Source organism: Lissotriton vulgaris, chromosome 1_1 (assembly GCF_964263255.1).
Source record: "Lissotriton vulgaris chromosome 1_1, aLisVul1.2, whole genome shotgun sequence".
NCBI lineage: Eukaryota > Metazoa > Chordata > Amphibia > Caudata > Salamandridae > Lissotriton > Lissotriton vulgaris.
Window position 1 is genome coordinate 1,671,796,947 of NC_141685.1, and position 21,829 is coordinate 1,671,818,775.

Genomic DNA, 21,829 nt, shown 5'->3' on the forward strand with positions numbered 1-21,829 from the left:
TACTGAATATGTCTCACTGCCTTTGTAAATGTAGTATACTTGTAAAGCGCACAGCTTCCCCAGCAACGGGGCGTCCCAGCGCTGTATAACGCTGTGGAACCCTTCCTGGCTCTCCCTGTGAGATGCCGCTCCTGGGCACCCCCAAGGTGAACCCAGGCTTTCCAGTGTTGTTGAGGCCGTTGTGGAGATTAAGCAAGTTATTGCCCAGAGTTGCAGCATGGGACCCATGATTAGAGTAGGCGCAGAGGCGAGAATTATCGAGTCCGCGGACATTGAGCCCAAGACCCTGCCGCGTCGGGAATTGAATCCTGGTCCCGGGCCTGATCTCTGCTTCGGGGTCTGTCGCTTCTAACCAGTGAGCCACACTTCTCCACTTTGTGAGTGCAATACATGCTTAGCAGTACCCTCTGATATGCCTGACTGCTCGCCCTCACTACCATAATAGAGAGCATTTGGGGTGTCATTTGTGCCTCTGTAAACCAGTTGGCATTTGCATGGACTCTTAACACAGTGTACCTCTTTTTAGTCTATTATATAAAGAGCCAGCTTCCTACAACGGTCACTATTTAATAGATAGAAGATTACAAAGAAAAGATATCAAAATACTTGCAGGAAAGAAGCTTACACTAATATGGCCTCACAAGGTGCGTAGCTGACCATCCAACATGGTGGAAGTGTGGTAGAGGAGCTCCCATATGGGCCTGCCAAATCATACATAATCGGGGCTGCTGCTGCTACCTCCTGTCTGCAATATTGGGGGGGGGGGGGGAACAGGCAAGGGAGCAGGACGGTTGAAGGGGCTGCAGGGGTGCGCCCAGGATTCCAGGCGACAACCTTGAGAGCGGGCATCAGCCTGCACGCAGAGCAAAGCGGCAGGTCTTGGATGGATCTGGCAAAACCAGGCTTACTGGTGAAAGAGGTGCCTGCAGTCACCCAAAGGGGAGGAGACGGGCGTCCAATACCCATTGGTGGAGTGGATCCTGAGAACCCCACCCAGAGGGGGGAACCCGGCCAGCTGGCGGTGAGCTGAGTAGTGCTGTCCCATCCCCGGCCCAATATCCACCTGCAGCCGAGGCCTGAATTGGCTAGGCTCAACCACACCATTGCTGGAATGCACTGCTGGAGAACCAATAGGGGGAAACCTGGGGCTAGATCTGGGGGGAAAACACTGCTGCTCATGCCAGCTTGGAGCTCAGGGGGTCAGGCAAGCCATGAGCAGACCACACCCTTTACTGAAGGAGAGGGAGGGAGTACGCCCCAGTCTAGAAGATTGGCACTTGCACTGCCAACTCCCCGCAAGGCTGTGGGGCCCTGTGTCCACCCAGTGAGAACTATTGTGACTGCATGTGCTGCCTCAAGGCCTCATGGGACCTGCGGCCGTGACCTATCACTGCCATTTTTGCAGAGTCTGGGCCTTGTTTGGGGGGCCATTCTGGTGAGCTACATCATGGGGAAGTCCAAACCAGCTAAACCATTGCCTCTTCAGGCCACTCCTGCAATGAGAACTACCGGCCTGAATGAGTCTACACAGGCCCTGGCCCCCTCCGAGATACCACCACAATGCAGCAACAACACCCAGATTCTCATGGCGATTGGAGATGTCTGTATGATCCTGGAGCAAAACATTGACACCCTAGCCAAAGACTTGAATATACTGCAGGAAGGACCAAAAAAACTGAAATAGAAATTACACATAATGGGCACCATCCTTGCTAAGCTCATGCCACAGTCGAAAGCTACATCCCAAGAACTATGTGCACTATCGGAATATGTAAAACTCGAAAAACACCAAACTGAGGATGCCGAGGGTAGGGCGTGGCGTAATACCCCCCGCATCATGTGCCTGCCAGAAAAAAATGAGGGCTCCAACTCCACGTCCATCATTGAGGGCTGGTGGGGGGAACGGCTATGTACCTGTGGCCTTTCCTCCATGTACGCTGTGGAGCGTGCCCACCAGATTCCATCCACCCACTCCGGGGGCTCATCCGAGACCCATTGTGGCAAAACTCCTAAACTATGCTCTTCTCGAACTTTATCCTGGCAGTTCAAAACCAGAGGGTATCCTTTTGGCTGTTAAGAGGCAATTAAGAGAACTTGTCTGGATTGACTGCTTCCAGGCAGATTCTGGAGGCAGGAGGGTGGCTGCAGAGTCTTCTCGATGATGACGGCGGGAAGTGGGATCTTGCCGGGCTGGAAGGAGGAGGGGAAGACCCATGGGGTGGCCCCTACACCGCAGCCAGTTAAAGATGACAGAATGTTGACGGTGGCCACGGCAGTGGCATTCCAGATTTAGCGACCTTTACTGTGGTCCGAAGAATCAGGGATTGACTGGTCTGGCTCAGAGAAGAGCAAAACCTCCAGGATTCTACTCTGGGTGAGCCTGCAGATAGCAGATGAACTGGTGTAGGACCGTCTCAGGGAACTCTTGCTGTGCTGACAGACACCTGGGGCACCTATTCATCTTCAACAGGAGGTCAGGGCTCTTGACCAGTTTCCCATCACACGTCTCCTCCTGCCGGAGGAGGGGTGAAAGTACGGCCAAAGCCTAGGTCGCTTGTTTCTTGCCCAATTGTAACTGAAAACGTCCCTCCCACCAGTAACACTTTCATGTAGGAGCCCCGTCCATCTGTTCTAGTCCCAACCACCTCAGAATATGCAGCATAATGCCCCTGATTCACAATACACAAATGTCTGCTGTCCCCAATGGTTTGGACAGCTCAGTTGTTTGTATTTGTCTGTCATTGTTTCCTTGACAGACTAGAAGATGTTGAAGAATGTTAAGTTATTGGCACCTGTTGGAAGTGGAGATCCTTGTCGCTTACGGCCGCCACCAAGTGCTGGAGGTGTGCATTCCCGACCCCTCGCTTCAACGTTAAGCTAAGTAAGGACATCTGAGATAGCCCTGCTCACCCCCTTAGTAGCTTGGCATGAGTAGCCAGGCTTATCTCCAAGGCACGAGTGTTCAGTATGTGCAACCACGCTCACAGTAACCCCATGATGTCATCACAAATAGACTCCACACGAGTACTGATAACATTTGTATAATCTATATATAAGCAATTATACGATACGACCACACGATACAAAATCAACATATAAGAATGGGTAGTATTCTTTCCAGTGCGTTGGTAGGTTCTAATCCCCGCCACTGCTTCTAACCAACAGTTAAGCTCACGGCTAACCGTTTCCAAAAGGTTAGGCCCATCGTATTGCTAGAATCACACAAAAGGAAAAAAATACTGCAATGCGTAACAATTGTCTCTTTTATTGTTCAACAGAGAAACAATGCCATACATGGCTCCACAGTCCTGTAATTTGCAATTGAAGGGATAATGCAATGCGTATCACCACCAGCATGCCCTGTACCAGGAAGAAGCAATGCGTCACGCTACAATCCTGTACGGAGCAATGAAGAAATAATACACTGTGCCACGTTATACTCAGATACTGTGCACTGAAGAAATAATGCAATGCGCCATGTTACAATTAGGTAATATGCAAGGGAGAAAATAATGCAGTGCGTAGCACACCAAGCATAAAGTTTGTCAGGCACAAATGAGATCAGGCGTCATACGACAGTTCGATAGTTTGTTAGCAGTATTAATGCACAGTGTAATACAACAGTTGTACGTGTCCGTTAACAGTGACCCTGCTATGGATAAAATGATGACACAAAGGTAATGCTTCCCACTCTGGCCCCAGTACTGCCCCGTCTTGGGTACACACAGGCCGGGATCCGAGCCGAAGCAATGGCTCACGCAGCTGACTGAAGCGGGAGGCCAAGTGAGTGTCCCTCCGGGCCCGCACCCCACTCCAGGTGTTGATCCACGTTACCTTGGGGGACACGATCCCACTCTCCTCCCCGACGTCAGCGACTCGGGCCTTGATCCAGAAATCCATCACGGGCTGCGGCGGACTCGGACCGGAGGCTTAGCTCTTCCGTGGCTGCTAGTCCGGGCCACTGCTGATTGATTCCGAGGGCCCCAATGACTTGGCCCTCACTCCGGCAGTCTCAGTCCAGACCAAGACCTGCCCTCAGCACTGTGAAGACTTTACTTCAATTCAGTGCACACCAGCGACGGCTCGTGGAGGGAGTTACGGTGGGGCAGGAGGGCGGGGAGGGGGAGGGGCAGGGTGGAGGTTGCTAAAAACCGGCATATGGATAATTGCAGGTAAGTAAACAATTTAATTAATAAAACGAATTTCGTAGTGCGCCTTGCATCGCAAAATGCAATGCAGTGCGAGCTACGAAATTCGTTTTATTAATTAAATTGTTTACTTACCTGCAATTATCCATATGCCGGTTTTTAGCAACCTCCGCCCTGCCCCTCCCCCTCCCCGCCCTCCTGCCCCACCGTAACTCCCTCCACGAGCCGTCGCTGGTGCACACCCTAACCAGGCACTCCCCACTAGCACCTCTGGTTGCACTTCGACATGAACACCACACGTCCAAGACTCGTCTCTTCTCGAGTGCTCACGATGATCCGCCGCTCTTCACCAACGCTTCGCTTGATCTTCAACACGCACCCTGCATTTTTGAGCCTCACCTCTTCTCCCGGTGCACACAATGTCCAGGCACTCTTCACCAATGCCCTGGCTGCACCACGAAAAACACTCTTGCGTATCTGAGTCTCATCTCTTCTTCCGGTGCACACGATGTCCAGGCGCTCCTCCCTAACGCCCTGGCTGCACCATGACATGCACTCTTGCACATAAGAGACTTGCTTCTTTTGGTGCACATGAGGCCCAGGCGTTCTTCACCAACACCCGGGCTGCACCACAACACGCACCCTTTCACGTCCGAGCTTGGCCTTGTCTCCTCGTGCACACCACGACCAGACACTCCTCACCAAAGCCTTGGCCTGCACCCCGAAATTTACTCTGCGCGTCTGAAACTTAGCTTACTCCTGCATGCTCACGATCACAAGGCACAACTTCTGAGGGTCTCAAGCTGAAAAAAGCATGCTCATTCTGTGTTGCTTGGGCCTTCTCCAGAAACATTTATGATCCTGTATTTCCAAAGAGGGAGACTTGGGCCTACAAGACACAGCACTAAGCACAGTCTTCTTCAAGCAGAGGGACCCAGCGCCTCCAAGCACAGTCCCAACAGCCTCTTCCTTAGTTAGAACAGCAAACTGCAAACCAGCCCCAGATCACGAAGCAAGGATTGGTCTATCCACAGCAGTCTCTTCAGTTGTTCCTTCTGTAGCAGAGGTTCCTCTTGACCACAGAATGGGTCCAAGCCTTTTCAGTCTCAATCAATATCTGTTTCATTCCAACGTTCAGGGGCTTCAGCTTTCATAGTCATACCCCTTAATGTCGATGAAGTTTGTGTGTGCTCAGGGTTCCCTGACCCCTCCCTAAATCTGGGTGTCTCCCTCCCAGTGTCACTCTCTCCCTTTGATACTGGGGGTCTGGATCCTTAATCACTCAGCAGGAGATGGCTCAATTGGTTTATAGCACCAGCCCAGGCCTCTTCACCTCCCAGGCTTCTCCTCCCCCTACTCTCCAGATGCAGGGCAGCCTGGTGCCATCTCAACCCCTCCCTGGGTCAAGACCTCTCCCAGCTCCTCTCACCTTTCAGTTCCAGACAGACAATCCACATTTCAGAGACACACAGGAATGCTAAGAGCACAAAACTCAGCCACTATCTAAAAACGTGGTTTATAAACACAGAGTGACAAAACCACCTTTACAAAAAGATCCATTATGACACTGTTAGGCCATACATATTAAACTTCACCTCTCCATTATAAACTGACAGGAAACTAGATTAGCAAACACAACACCCAGCCTCCCCCATTCTGGCCTATGGGCAGAATGGCCTTTCAGCAGTGAAAAACTAAATGGCGGGTTTGTCACTGGCAGAACATAACACACACCTGAGTTTATATTCTGCCTTTTACCTACACTGCACCCTGCCCATTGGTTACCTGGTACCTACCACAGGGGTGCCCCATGTGTATGTAAAAGGGAAAGTCAGGCCTGACAAGTGGTTGCACTTGTCAGGACTACATACTAATTTAGGATTCTGCATGCAGGCCCTACACTGAAGGCCAGAGTTCCCTTCTCTGTGCGCCCTTGCATTACTAGCCCTTGCATACACAGTGCACATCACTAGGGACTTTTACTAGTAAGGCAAACATACCAATCATGGCCAACCAATCACCATTACATCTTAAACTGGGAACTCTGGTACTTTGTCACTGATCATCAGTGACCCACAGCATCCAAATAGGCTATTCTATGTCAGGAAAACGGTCTAGGGGGAAAGCAAAAAGTTTATGGAGCTTTAGCCAAAAAGGCCAAGTCCTACGGCATCGGGATGGAGAGTAATATTGACGCCCCTGTTGTTCCCCCTTAGACACTGGCCCCTTCATGATCTGCAACTGAGATCCCAGGCCACCCTTGGGACCTACCATCAGCTTTTCTCATGTAATGGTATGACACACCAGGGTAAATATATTTGTGTGACATGGGGGTGGGGACACATGCAAACACTATGGGATACAGTCACTGCTGCGACAGATGGGAGCCCAGATAGATTTTATGCAGGAGACCTAACTGACGAGTGGGGAGGAGGATAAAATGTGACGTAAATGGCACGGACTACTAGATCACAATACATACTCTGCAAATGCACAGGGTGCAGCCATAAGGTTAAAACCAAATGTTCCGGTTTACGTGGAAGAAGGTCACATAGGCCAGCAAGGACGGTTCTGCTAAGAGGCTAATTAGATCGTTCCCCACTGCTATGGCAGTATTTATGCACCAAATGTTGATCAGCCAGCCTTCTTGGTGTCCCTGTCACAGAACCTGGGGGGCTGGGAGGCCTTACAACTGGCTCCTGGGGGACGACTTTAACTCTGTATATAATATTGGGACAGATCGTTCAGACCTCCCAGTATCTTGTGCCCCTGCATATTGCAATGCCAAGGCCCCATGGTTGTGGGTGTTGGATTGGGCTCCAAAATCCAGGCATGAAATAATGCTCCTTCTATTCACCCACACATAGACGGCATGCCTTTAGACAAGATTTCTGGCCCCACTATCGACCAGGGAGAAGTACTCAACGCCTCATACTTAGGGAAAACTCTGCCAGGTCACAACCCTCTGGAGATCACGTTTCGATGGAGGTGGGTTCTGACCCTGATCTCCAGCTGGAAAACGTCAGCCACAATGGCTGGAGGATCTGTTGACCCACTATGCCCTGCGGAACGCTATAGACAACAACTATAGATTAAATGAAGGTATTGCCACCTTGCCTGCGGTGGAGTGGGACTCGTTTAAAGTAGTGATCAGGGGTACCTGCCTAAGCACCACTATAGGAGTCCGTGGGGCACTGTTGACCTGTTGACAGAGCTAAAGACTCTTCAGGCCTCCTTTTTGTCCCTTCATCGGAAAGCTGCACATGACCCAATTGAAGAGTCACACCTCCAGGAACCGCGGAAACACCACTCTGCCCTGTTGAAAAGGATTCAATGTTTGGATTACAACTCCTACATAGTGTGTACACACATTAAGAGACATAAGTGGGGCAGCCTCTTGGCATGGTTAATTATACCCCAGACAGCCTCCCTCTCCTGTGCTTTCCATTAGGACAGATGAAGATTATGAGGTCAACATGCAGGCAGACATCCTTTTATCACTATTATCAGGCACTCTGTTCAAACACAACACAATACGTCCCGGGTCTATCATAGAAAAAGTGTCTCTCAAAAAAGATCCTCTGGGGAGCAATCCCAGAGGAATCTATTCAAACCCCTAGCCCCATTAATGTGGAGGCAATAGACGTTTTTCTGGGGGATATGTGATTTCCAACAATACCTGGGTAAGTATTGGAGAGCCTAACGGCCCGATCACTGAACAGAGCATAAGGAACAAACTGAGATAATTACCAATGGGAAAAACACCAGGTTTTGATGACCTCCCGGCCGAGTCCTACACTGCTTTTGCCACAAAATTCATTTTTCTGCCGTCCAAACCCCGCCCACTGATTAAAATGTCCACATGGCGGCATAATTTGTGCCGCGATCAACGGGTAAAATACAATTTTCTGACAGTTCCTCAGGCATAGACTTTATGGGTGTAGCTGTAGGTGGAAGGCTCTGTGATTGATCATGAGAGTTTTGAATGTTATCCTTGACTTGATAGGAAGCTAGTGCAAATCTTTTACACCTTGTTTAATAGACTGGTGTTTGGGGATATTCAGGATGAGCCTAGCTGTGGTATTTTGAATCTGTTGCATTTGTGATAGCAGATTCTGGGCGGCACCTATATAAAGTACATTGCCGTAGTCCAACCTGTTGGTGCTTAATGCATGAACAACCTCTTTGCGAGTGTCTTGAGGAAGATACTTTAGACGTTTTCTCAGGGATTTTAGTAGACCAAAGCATTTAGCAGAGGTGGCTTTGACATAGGGTTTGTAGGAAAGTGCAGTGTCCTTCAAGACTCCCAAATTTCTGACTACTGTAGAAGGGGTGGAGGCAGGCACTTAGTTGGATGGCCAGCGTTGCAGTGCATTAAGAGGAGAGGTGGAGCCAAACATCAAGATTTCCGTTTTGTCCGAGATGAATTGTAAACAGCTGTCGGGCATCCACTGAGCAATGGACTCAAGACAGCCCTGAAAATTTCCGATTACAGCGTGAATAAGCTGATGGACGGATAGCATTAGCTGAGTATCATCCACCTAAGAGACGATACTGATACCCCTACTTTGTGCAACAAGGGCGAAGGCGGCGGAAAGAACTAACAAGATGACCACTGCCTTCTGCCCTGAGTCAAGGTTGCCACTGATGTCTTCTGTGACTCCCAGAAGGGCTAATTTCACAATGAATCCAGCACGGAAGCCTGACTGGGACGAATGTAGAATCTTGTTCTGTTCCACATGGCTGGTGATTTGACGGTTCACTGTTAGGATGACTTCCACATATATGTACACATTATACTTTGTAAACTTGGAAAGTACTACTGCAGAGTTGGAGGGGAAATCTCCTTTCCCAGATTTCTCTGCTGCCATCCAGGACCCGTAATATGTTTGGGGCACACTTCTCAGTCTGTGCCTTGGAACACTTTTAATTTGGTTCTTTGGACACAGACTGGATCAGTGTGCCCTACTATAGTTAATGCGTTGTCCCGATTTCAGCCGTAAACTCTTGCCTACCTTTCTGGGGGCAGCACATTAGTGAAAGACGAGCCAGCGATTTGAAGTAGCCAGTGTGCCCTTCTCTGTACAGGAAGCAACCAGCTTGCACTTCAAAAAGGGTAGGGCTAATCTCAAGACCTCCCTCTCAAACCCCCTGGTTTTATCCTAATACTCAGCCGTAGTTTTCTGCTGTCCCAACTGAAGATTCATGATCCCAGTTAGACTTAACTCACCCAAGGAAACAATTAAAGGAGTCAGGGACAGTGGTATCCTTGAAATGTGGACGGAAGGGGGAAGCGCTGGGTAAGAAAGATGGAGTATGAATACCAATGGGAAGCCTTGAAGACCAAATGTGGGGACACACTCAGGGTTTGTCTCAGAAAAACCTGTGCTAAGAGGCTGGGCTTAATGCCTGCCCACTTCTGTTACCTTTATTTCCTTTCTTTGATAATATAGTTGTAGTCAAAATACTGCACTCAATATTGTTGTACAAAAATAGATATGAAGTACTGGGTATTGCATTAGAATATTCTCCACTCCAGTGATACCATGGGGGGGCGGGGGGAGGGGGGTACTCAACTAATGGTGTAGTCCAACATTATAATGTACGCTTTGCAGGGTCTGAGCTGATCCACCTACGAACAACAGGTTGTGCTTTTGTCTTGAATGTTTTTCCCCTCTAGTCCTGGCCTGGCTCCTCCCCCTCCTCCCCTGTACTCACACGTTTTGGCAGTGAGGAGCACTGGGCTCCCCTCTCGGTCCCCCACCATTGAGGAGACGCGGATAGTGTAAGTGGTGCTTTCCTCAAGGTTCGTGATGTTGAAGAAAGTGGTCTCAGCCGGAACAATGCGAGAAATTTCCAGACCGCCTACAAACAAAAAAGATAGGGAGCCATTTTATTTCAAGTACTGACACACCATCACAATGAAACCACAAGCACAAAAGTGAGACACACACTGCAATGCACAATGAAAAGATGTATTCTCTGTGAGCCAAAGGCGTTGGAGCTAGGGGTGCGGCCGGTGCTGCAGCACCCCTATACCTGGAGACAGATCAGACAGACAATATAGAACACCACAACATTAGCTGTTTGTTCCAATACAGGTGAACGCTCAATTGTAATTAAGGGGAGCACAGAGGACGACTTGCAACAAACCGCTGCACACCGACTGGTCATGTACAGCTGTGTTTACATTATGTGGCTTCAAAGAGATGGCATTTTCAAAAAAACTTTTTTAACTCCTGTGTTCGAGTTTTATGGAGTGTGAAAGCCTGGGGCACACAAAGCACAAATGTAAAAATAGCCTCTTTTTACAAATATTAAACATTAGGCACATTTTCATTTGGGCCTTTTATTCTAGGAATGTGGTGGGAGGCATCTTGGATGTAGGAGGGAGGGAATCGTACCAATGCACATTTATTTTATCCGTGTGTATGGTCTAACCCACTCGAATTTATTAAGCGACTCTTTTAAATATCTCCTTTTTTGAGTATAATTTGACAGACTGTATTCCTATGTTTAAGGATATTGCATCATCATGAATCATTGAGCCACATTTTCACAACAAAAAATGCTTTGTACGACTAGCTCATTCACTTCCTTCACTCTCACAAACACGTGCTCCTCACTTCAAGTTTCTGCTCCTTTGCTGCACGCGCTTGTTCGGTGACACCAGGATTTTCTAGAACCCCGATCATTTTAGTGAGTCAGGAAAGTGTTCCAGAACCACTGTACCCCACCCCTCACCGTGACAGAGTGAGCATTGTTTGTAGAGCTCACTGAAACCTGAGGCATCTCAAAACTGAGGGAAGGTAACTCTTGAAAGATGCTACAAATACGGAGAGCGGAAGAGGACAGACTGAGACTCATTGTGAAACATTGTTTAGAATCCCAGATAGTAAAGGGGCAGACAAAAAATTTCTAAATAAAGAATCATTTAATTAATTCCTTATGTGAAAGGATCATGGATTCCAAGCCTTGCCTCTCCTGCCTTTTATCGAGGTATAACACTAGAAGTGAGCATTAAGGGCTAGTGAAGTTTAAACTTTGCAAAGAATTCAGGAATGTTTCCCTCTGTAACAGTGGGCGTGGGATCCTGACTTTATCTGTCTTCACCTGAGGCGACATTGAATTCACCAAGATATGCTGCAAGGCAAGATTCCCTGCTTCCTGCAGGATCTCCTATGGGAGGATGGTCTAAGTGCAGCAATCCTGTTTTGTCCTGGTGGTCCACTACAGCCCTTCCTATGAAGATACAAGTTTCCATGAAGGTGAATAGACAGCGTGGGTGTACCCGGAGTGTGTGGCATGAGACAGCTTGGAGGCCTGCAGCAGCTCACAGATCTGGGGGGCATTTAAGGGGGCTTCCTATCCAATGAAAGGGTGCGAGGCGGGCTCATGACTTTTGGCCAGGCGTGGGGACTTGAATCTTGGGAGAAGAACTGCCACTCTGAGCAGCATCAGTCCTCTCATTGACCTGCTACAGCCCCCCTGCACCTGTAAGTAACCCTTTGCTGCAGCAGGAATGGTGACTAGCTGAAGTGGCAAAGTTGTGAGTTGCCCAACTTTGTAACTCTGCACATCCTTGGATATGCATTATTTTGAGGGAACACCATGTGTGGGGGTCTATGTGAAAGACGCGTTCTTAGTTCTGCCATTGAACCAAGGGACACAATTGTATGGTTGATATGGGTATCAAGAGCATAGGGGCTCATTATGATGGCGAGCAGACATCAGTCCGACCGCCATCATAGCGGTGCCGGGACCGCCCGCCAGACGTGCGGCGGTCCCACCAGCCCAATTAGGATGCACCCGTTAGTATGGCGGGCACATCCTTTTCCTTTTAACATTGCGGACGGTGCTGCTGGCTGCAGCACCGTTTGCAATGCCAGAATGCCACGTTGTGCATTTCCATGCATAACGTGGCAGGCACCCTGCAGTGCCTTCTACCTTATGCATGGGAATGTAGGGGGTACCATGGGTACTCCCAGTGCACCTACACCCTTCTCCCACACTGAGGGGGCCCGCTCAGGGCCTGCTAGGCACCGCCACCATATTATTTGCCCTTTTCCGCCCGCCAGGCAACCGGCGCGATTGCATCCGGCGGAAAAGCGGCAGACGGACTTTGCATCTGCCGCGATACCCACCGCCATCCTAATTAGGCGGTGGGTAAAGTGCTCATTGATGGCGGAAGGACCGCCACCGCCGCCCCGGCGGTGGCTGTCCTTCCGCTATCATAATGAGCCCCATCATTTTCAAATGAGCAAACCCTCCATGTCATAAAAGATGGATGCCAAAAGAAAACAATAACAATCAAAAGCAGAACATTAAGAGTGAAGGTACACTAATGAAATTGAATCAAATATATGTCAGTTTTTGTAGGGAAAAGCAAAGAAAACTTGGCTTCTGTTTGGCCCAAAAAAACATATTTTGCAGCATAAAATACTTTACCATAAAACATCATAGCAAGAGGGCACAGCATAGAAAGAACGAGGATACCACAGCAAAATATAAAAGAGAATCAAATCACATCGCACAAACACAGGCTAGAGAGCATCATTACACAGTGGAACGCAGCACAGCACACGGGCGCATTACTTTACTTCTTACCGAATGGGCTCCAGGACCTACCATTGAAAGGGGCCCAGGCGATCTTGTAGTCGGTGATGCCCGAGGGCCTCTTCCAGATCAGCTTCAAACTGTGAACACCAGAGTCTGCGATCTTCAAATCTCGCACGGCTTGAATCTGGATGGGGTTGGAATCTACGGAGGAAGCCAAGAAACGTCACATTCAGGAACATTAAACCCCAGTGGTGATCTCCTTATCCTATAGCCTTCTCTGCAGTAACTATACATCAGACACTGTGAACTCTTTTTTTGCTGTTCCACATGAACAACTGTCATGTTGTTTAATCCACAGATCATTCTTCAAGCCCAGGCTATGATGGCGTGTTTGAGTTCTCTCACCACTGACGTGCACTGGGCCAATTTCCTGCTTGCCACAGTCAAAGCAGTGCAGCGTCTGGGATCTTCACTGTTGTGCATTTTCTCAAGTTTTTTGCACTCTTCTCATGAGAAAACCCTGCACCTGTTAGTGTGTTAGTACCTTTAGCTACGTCTCTGTCAGATGTACACTGCTACAACTGACTATGTCAAGAACAAAAGGGAGAAATGACATTTCGGGAAATTAAGAGATGAGATTAGCATCGCTGCTTGGTGATTGTTACCCCTCGAAACTGTGTCTTTCTGAGCTGGGATAGCGCAAATTTTGCCTATTTTTAGATATTAAGCATATTCAGTCTCCAGGTCGGCTCAGGGCTATTGTTGTATTTAACAAGCCATGCAGTAGGATAAAACTAAAGTGCTGTCTGCGAAATACACCTTAGAGGATCACCTTGACTTTTAAAGAAATCTGTAGAATCTGCATGTGACATGTTTATACCCCAGCTTCTTCTGATCTAAGAATACTCATTAGAAGGATCTCAAATAGAAAAAAAGAAAATAAGTAAACTGAGGAGGAAGAGGAGGCACAAAGGAAAGAGGGAAAAATCAGAAAGAGATAAATTATGCAAAACTAGAAAATCAAAATTAGCACAGGGCATTTTTATTAATGTATTTGGGATCATTTGCACAGCACCCATAGAGAGTCAAATCAAATCATAACACCAAAGGATTTTCAAATCAGAGTGACAGCACAAGAGCCTGTAGCAGTACTAGGCTTTTTAGCAAATCGTAAAATCTTTTGTATGTTCCTAAACTGCATTAGTAGTGCATTCCATAACCTTGGTGCATGGGTAGAGAATCTATGTTTCTCCTGGCTTTTGTATTTAGGCATGTCACCGGCCTTCTTGCTTTTAGAAGGCAGTTAAAAACCTGGCTTTTTCCCCTCTTTCCCTAATCCTTAGCCTGTGATTTGTTGCCCCTTCCTTTTCTTTTGAGTCTGCCAGCGCCAGGATGCCTCTCAAGGTGATAGCGCGCTCTATAAGTGAAATAAATATTTAAACTTTTGGCTTAGCAACTGGAGCTGGTCATCTGACTGAAGTGCTGAAACCAGTGCCTGAGGTACAGGTTTCTCCCTCTTTGGTGTGGGATGCATGATTTTGAGCTGTTTATCAGCCAGGCATTAGCCCTCATGTTCCACCCGACTCCCAACCAAAAAACTAGTATAGACTTTTTAGTGAAGTATTCGAAGAGTCCCTACTTTTGCTTTTCGAAAAATATGGCTTGTGGAGCCATTCTGGACTGTCTGCAATTGCTGGATGTAGGAAGCAAACTTTGATGAACTGATTAGCCCACCCTCAACAATCCTGCGGTGCTCGATAGACGCTCTACTGCAAATTAGTTACAAATAGTCTACCCTGTACTATAGCTGCTATTTGCAAATTCATTCTTCAAGGTTGTGAAATTACCCCGCTCAGATCTTGAATTTTATAAGCCATTTCCTGCTATCGCCTCCAAGAACAAGCAGTGACAAGTGCCAACCTAAAATATAAAGAGTAGCAAATAAGAGTCCTAAATTATAACATGCACATGGGATGGGCTGTAAAAAAAGGAAAAGTGATAATTATATAAGTATCTTTAATACTTATGAGATCATACGGCAAGGCCATTACAACCCAGCAAGCCCAAAGTAAAAGAGGATGGACCCTTTCATAAGAAAAAAAAGACTTGTGATTGGAGGAAGAAATGTGGGATTTCCTCAACCAAAGGATGATGAATTATTAAGCACTGACACAGCGCAAACGGAAAGAGTACTTACCGGTGTTATGAACAAACGTGGCTGCTGGTCCCTCCGAGTTGCTGTAGATAGCATGGACACTGATGGTGTACTGAGTGTTAGGTCTCAATCCATCAATGCGATAGAAGAGAATGTTTGGATCTAGGTAATGGCTTTTCACAGCATCTTGGTCTGAAAGGAAAATGCATGACATTTTTTTTAAAAATCATTAATAGTGTAAAAGTGTTGGTGGCGTGTGTATAGATAGATGATTCTGTGTAGGGGTGTATCAGTCTTACTCCCAGGTTTGACTTTGATACATCTGATGTAACCAAGTAGAAGGCAACATTATTCTTCAGTTAATATTTCTAAAAAAACATGATGTAGAACATGATGCTCAACCATAATCTAACAAAATATTGGGGATTCTGGAATAAATAAAGAATTACTGTTTCTCTGTAATAAAAGTGACCCTAAACGTCCACTGCAACACCAGTCACTGCTTGGTTAGGAGATGGTGAAATGTGAGTTGAATGATGGCAATGGGCATAGCTGATGATGTCTTTGGGTAGAGGTCCTCCAAGCCGGTCTACTAAAGAAAGCTCTGACCAGTGTTGCATGGGTTACGGAAGTGAAATCTCAGTCATACAAACTCAATTTGTGATCTACTTCCTCTGTAAGACACAGAATTCCCCAATGACCCACAACACACTCATTCGACAACAACATTGGGCTACTTTACCCACAATGCAGATATTATTAGCCATAAAAAATAGTCTACATAGCAGTCAGCAGTCTCGAAAAGCACTTGTGTGTGACTTCCTGCATTATCAAATTGAGCAGATCACTGCTCGAGATGCTACCATATGGATGACGTCTACTTGGCTAATTATTTCTTACATTTTTGGCTCATGGAATCAGTAGTAGTTCATACAATATCCAGTTATTTTTTTATAATCTTCTGAGCATCTTATCTGCTCTACTGCTCAACGGTCCATTTCATGGACAGAAAGTTGCCCTTTCTCTAAAAAAAGATGCCCATAATGGACTGTTCCTGGGCTGGACATCCTCTGGTGATGAAGAGCTAGCAAGCGAGAATTGTAAGCAGGACTTGCATAAGTTGCATAATCTTTAGAGCTAATTGGGTGAGACAATATTCACGTAACAGATGCGAAATACCCAAAATTAGGAAAGAGATTTTGATCAGATTTAAAATGGTCAATTGCAACACAAGGACAATCTTTAAAATGTCCCAAATCAAATACATGGAATATAGAACAGTCATCAACATTCAACATAGAGTACTCATGAACGCAACAACAAAATCTATGATATAATCTAAACCTTACCATGCTGTATCAAGTATATTTGCCAAATTGACATTTATCATGAATCTGCTATTTGACTGCTATAGTTTTTAAATGCCTTTATTTCTGTCAACATGGGAGGACAGCCCTCCTGTGTGAAGGGCAATTGAGAAATGCATTAGCAACTTTAGATATGTCTCCGAAAACCAATAGTTCTGCCAATTTGCAAAGTATCTTTTAAAAGATTAGCTGCATTTTTATCGGGGTTGACCTTGACCATCTCCACTCATGTCTATTTTCTCAGGTCTTTTGGGAATTCAGGAGGTACCAGAGTGATCCTAGGTCTCAGTGCGCCCACATCGGTTTGGTGAAGCCCAAATGGTGTCTGTTGGTGAGGTGGGATAGCTGGCTGGTGAAATCAAATGGAGGACTTAAGGAGAGTGGCTCCTACTCAATTGCCATCTTAGCAACACCCTCGGTCGGGAAGACACGTTCCTGATCCGATTCGGAAGGAGAAAATGCCTTGTGGAGGAGTGGCTCAATGGTTAGAGTGGCAGACCTTGATGCAGAGTTCTGGCCAGGGACCAGGGTTCGATTCCCGCCTCGGGCGCATAAATTCCTCTGACCGGATATTCTCGCCTCAGTGCCTATTCTAATCATGGGTCCCACACTGCAACTCTGGGCAATAGCTTGCTTAATCTCCACAACGGCCCCAACAGCGCGAGGGATGCCTGGTTTCACCATGGAGGTGCCCAGGAGTGGACACTTCACAAGGAAAGCCAGGAAGGGTTCCTGAGTGGTATGAGTACAAGTGCCAGGAGACCCCGGTCCGGGGTAGCTGTGCGCTATACAAGTACAACACATTTACATTTACATTTAGGAGGCCTTCATAACCGCATGGTAATCGGGCACTAGGTGGGAATGCTTTCCTAACTGCATCGGATTCGGGCCCTTAGAGGGAATAAAATTGAGCATAAAGTATATGACGGACCCTACTCCACGCAAGTATCTCTAAATATTGCAGTCACGCTTCTTGTCTCATTGATGATAAAAAAAAACATCTGAAAACAAACTTGCAATAAAAAACAAATGAGAATTCAAGATGAAAGAGTTTAACCACCAACCTATTTCTGCTGTTGGGCTCCAGGTAATCTTGTATTCGGTGGCTCCAGCCGTGGCACTCCAAGCAAGAGAAACAGATGTACCTGTGTACGATGTCACCTTGAAATTAGACACATATCCCAAGGGTGCTGTGAAGCAAAGCAGGAAAGACTTTAAAGTCAAACAACAAGTATATTTTGTGTAGAGAAATTCATCAAGTGGTTTGATTTAGAATACTAAAGATTATTACAAACGGGATCTGCTCATGTATACTGTGGCTGTGATGTGTGCAAATGGGGTAGAGACATATTAAAGGATGCAGAAAAGAAGAAGGATGATGTATGCTCTGTCTTAGACATATTTATAAATTTATTTAGTTATTTATTGATTATTTATACATTAAGATTTAGGGCCTGAATTAGAGTTTGGCGGACTGGTTTGCTCCGTCACAAACTTGACTGACATCCCGTCCGCTGTATTACAAGTGCATTGCATCACCTGTAGTCACACGATTCTTCTCAGGAGGTAAGAATTTCATGTTTGTCAGCAAGGCACCAGTTAATGATGTGAGGATTGTCTACTTACTAATTACGACCTCCTTCTCATACTTTGTTTTACAGGTTTAAAATAATCAATCAATCAATCAAAACATTTATATAGCGCACTACTCACCCAGAGGGTCTCAAGGCGCTAGGGGAGGGGGGTCAGCTACTGCTCGAACAGCCAGGTCTTGAGTTGCTTCCTGAAGGCGAGGTGGTCCTGGGTCAGGCGGAGGTGGGTCGGGAGGGAGTTCCATGTCTTGGCGGCGAGGTAGGAGAAGGACCGTCCCCCTGTGGTGGCTCTTCGGATGCGGGGGACGGCGGTGAGGGTGTGGCCGGTCGATCGAAGCTGGCGTTTGGGAGCGTAGAAGTTGAGGCGGCTATTGAGGTATCCTGGGCCTTGGTTGTGTAGGGCTTTGTGTGCGTGGGTGAGGAGTCGGAAGGTGATTCTCTTGTTGACCGGGAGCCAGTGCAGGTCTCTCAGGTGTCCAGAGATGTGGCTGCGACGGAGGATGTCCAGGATGAGTCATGCTGAGGCGTCCTGGATCTGCTGGAGTCTCTTCTGGAGTTTGGAGGTGGTTCCGGCGTAGAGGGAGTTGCCGTAGTCCAGACGGCTGGTGACGAGGGCCTGGGTGACCGTCTTCCTGGTCTCGGTGGGGATCCACCGGAAGATCTTACGTAGCATGCGCAGGATGTTGAAGCACGACGAGGAGACGGCGTTGACTTGTCTGGTCATGGAGAGGGAGGAGTCCAGGATGAAGCCCAGGTTGCGTGCGTGGTCTGTTGGTTTGGGTGCGCTGCCTAGGGCGGGGGGCCACCAGGAGTCGTCCCAGGCGGAGGGTGAGGATCCCAGGATGAGGACTTCCGTCTTGTCCGAGTTCAGTTTCAGGCCGCTGTTCTTCATCCATTCGGCTACCTCTTTCATCCCTTCGTGAAGGTTGGCTCTGGCGGTGGCGGGGTCGTTGGTGAGGGAGAGAATCAGCTGGGTGTCGTCAGCGTAGGAGATGATGTTGAGGTTGTGCTGGCGTGCGATGTCTGCGAGGGGGCTCATGTAGACGTTGAAGAGGGTTGGACTGAGCGGGGAGCCTTGAGGAACGCCGCAGATGACTTCGGTGGCTTCAGATCTGAACGGGGGGAGGCGGACTCTCTGTGTCCTTCCGGCGAGGAAGGAGATGATCCACTCCAGTGCCTTCTCCTGGATTCCGACGTTGCTGAGTCGCTGCACTAGTGTACGGTGGCAGACAGTGTCGAAGGCCGCGGAGAGGTCTAGGAGGATGAGGGCTGCTGTTTCTCCGTTGTCAAGCAGTGCTCGGATGTCATCGGTGGCTGCGATCAGAGCGGCCTCGGTGCTGTGGTTGGCCCGGAAGCCAGACTGCGAGAGGTCGAGGGATCCGTTCGTCTCGAGGAAGGCAGCCAGCTGCTTGTTGACGGTCTTCTCGATGACTTTTGCAGGAAACGGGAGCAGCGAGATGGGGCGGTAGTTCTTGAGGTCGGTGGGGTCGGCTGATGGCTTCTTTAGTAGAGCGCTGAGTTTGGCGTGCTTCCAGCTCTCCGGGAAGGTAGCAGTGTCGAAGGAGGTGTTGATGATGTCCCGCAGGTGGGGTGCGATGACAGCGTCGGCCTTGTTGAAGACGTGGTAAGGGCAGGGGTCGGTAGGAGATCCGGAGTGGATGGAGTTCATCGTGCGGACGGTGTCTTTGGTGCTGATCGGGGTCCAGGCGCTGAGGGTGGTGGTGGGGGGCGGTGGTTTGGTCGTGGCGTGCGTCGGTTGAGTGCTGAAGCTGTTGTGTATGTCCGCGATCTTATTGTGGAAGTAGGAGGCGAGGGAGTTGCAGAGGTCTTGCGAAGGGGTGATGTCGTTGTTTCCGGCGTTGGGGTTGGAGAGCTCTTTAACGATGTTGAAGAGTTCCTTGCTGTTGTGTGCTTTGTTGTCCAGTCGTTCCTTGAATGCGGTTTTCTTGGTGGCGTGGATGAGTTGGTGGTGTTTTCGGGTGGCGAGCTTGAGGGCAGTCATGTTGTCCGGTGTTGGATCTCTGCGCCAGGTTCTCTCGAGGGCTCTGCAGTTCTTCTTGGAGCTCTTGAGTTCGTCGGTGAACCATGGGGCTTTCTTGCTACCGGGTCTGCTAGGCGGGGTCTTCAGAGGGGCGAGGTCGTCTGCGCAGTTGCTGATCCACTTCGCGAGGTTGGTGGCCGCCTGGCTTGGGTTCGTTGCGCTGGTGGGAGGATTCATACTCAGGGAGGTCGCGAGCTGGTCGGCTGTGATCTTGTTCCAGCTTCTGCGTGCAACCTGTTGCTGGTGGTGGTGAATCGTGGTCCTTCTGAAGCTGAAGTGGACGCAGCTGTGGTCCGTCCAGTGGAGTCCGGTGGCGTGGCTGAAGGCGATGTCCTTGCTGGATGAGAAGACGGGGTCGAGTGTGTGTCCGGCGTAGTGGGTGGGGGTGGTGACCAGCTGCTTGAGTCCCAGGTTTGCGAGGTTGTCCAGCAGGGTGGTGGTGTTGCGGTCGTTGTTGTTCTCCAGGTGGAAGTTGAGGTCCCCGAGGAGGATGTAGTCAGCGGAGAGGAGGGCGTGCAGGCTGATGAAGTCGGCGATGTCTTCGCTGAATTGTGTGCGTGGTCCCGGGGGTCTGTAGATGAGGGTGCCTCTGAGGGTGGTCTTGGGGTTGATGTGGACCTGGAAGTGCAGGTGCTCGGCGAGTGCGAGGGTGTCGTCGGTGTTGGTCGTGATGCGGATGGTGTTCCTGTGGATGATGGCGATGCCTCCTCCGGTCTGGTTGATGCGGTCCCTTCGGATGATCTTGTAGCCGTCTGGGATGGCGATGGCGATGTCGGGCGCTGAAGAGGCGTTCATCCAGGTTCCCGTGAGGAAGGCGACGTCTGATAAAGTTGTGTCGAGCACGTTCCAGAGCTCGACGGCGTGTCTGTGGACGGAGCGGGTGTTGAGCAGGATGCATTTCAGGTGGCTGCTGCTGTTGCTCGTCTTGGTCTTGGTTGGTGCTGGAGTAGTGCAGGTCCGGATGCAGGTGAACTTGCAGGAGTTGCAGCAGAAGGGTCCGTGGGTGCGTCTCGGGGTGGCTCGGTAGCATCCTGGGATTCGGCCGGCGTTGAGGGTGGCGGCGTCGTACGTCCGGCGGGTGGGCTGGGGTCTGCGGGGGCCAGGGGTCCTGGCACTGGGCGCGGTCCAGGCGCGGAAGGGCGCAGACGGGCTTACCTTTGGCGCACCTTCGGCGCACAGTCGGCGCTCCCGCTGCGCGCGTCCGCTGCACGGTCGCTCTGGGGGCGTCATAAGAAGGGGGACGGGAGGGCGGGTCAGCTGGGCGGCGGGAGCGGCTCGGCCAATGTGCCGGTGGTGGGCGGGGCCTGTGGCGAGCTGCGGTGGGAAACTGGCGAGCGGGCGGCTCTGCTGTGGCTGGGCCGCTCGGGGGGCCAGGGGGGCGTCTGCGGCGGAAAAAGGCGGCAAGGCTGGCAGGCAGGAGCAGGAGGTGGCAGGAGGAGCAAGGGGGTGACCCGGCCTGGCGAGAGGCTCAGCGGTCACCATGCTTCTTGGGGGGCGTGGCCAGCAGCATGGCCGGTTAGGACGTGCTAACGCGGAGCTCCCGACGAGCTGCATTATGATCCATCGAAATACTCAGTCCTGTTACCCCTAAGTCATGACAAGGGGTCCGGAGATGTCCTGTACCACATAGGGACAAAAAAATTGCGGAACCTCAGCGCTCCGACGGAGAAAATCGCTCCGGAACCAACCGCTCGTGAGCCCGACTTCACCAAGATGGCGGCCGTCGGCGCTGGGCGAAGCCGGACACGGTAACTCCTTGCTCCCTGTCCCGCTGATTAGGGTGGCCAAACGTGGGGAACACAAGGAAGACACAACCCGCCCTGAACAGATCCTGGAGGTGGCCCCCCTGGGGAGACCGGGCACCGCGAGAACACCTTCACCAAGATGGCGCCCGCAGACGCGGTGGTGCTCCGGCGGCGCTGAGGGTCTCAATCCCGGTCCCCGACCGGACAGAGTCGGGTGAGTGT

General features: G+C 49.5%; 1 protein-coding gene across 1 annotated transcript in view; it reads right to left on the reverse strand.

The window, feature by feature from the left end:
• LOC147751045 (collagen alpha-1(XIV) chain-like) overlaps nucleotides 1–21,829 on the reverse strand; it is a 525,617-nt gene that overhangs the window by 70,598 nt on the left and 433,190 nt on the right. Inside the window, exons 15-18 of the mRNA XM_086932176.1 lie at nucleotides 17,294–17,419; nucleotides 14,905–15,054; nucleotides 12,777–12,908; nucleotides 9,867–10,013 (exon numbers count right to left, since the gene is read on the reverse strand). Of these exons, the coding sequence (XP_086788302.1) occupies nucleotides 9,867–10,013; nucleotides 12,777–12,908; nucleotides 14,905–15,054; nucleotides 17,294–17,419 (555 nt within the window). The remainder of the gene's footprint in view (nucleotides 1–9,866; nucleotides 10,014–12,776; nucleotides 12,909–14,904; nucleotides 15,055–17,293; nucleotides 17,420–21,829) is intronic.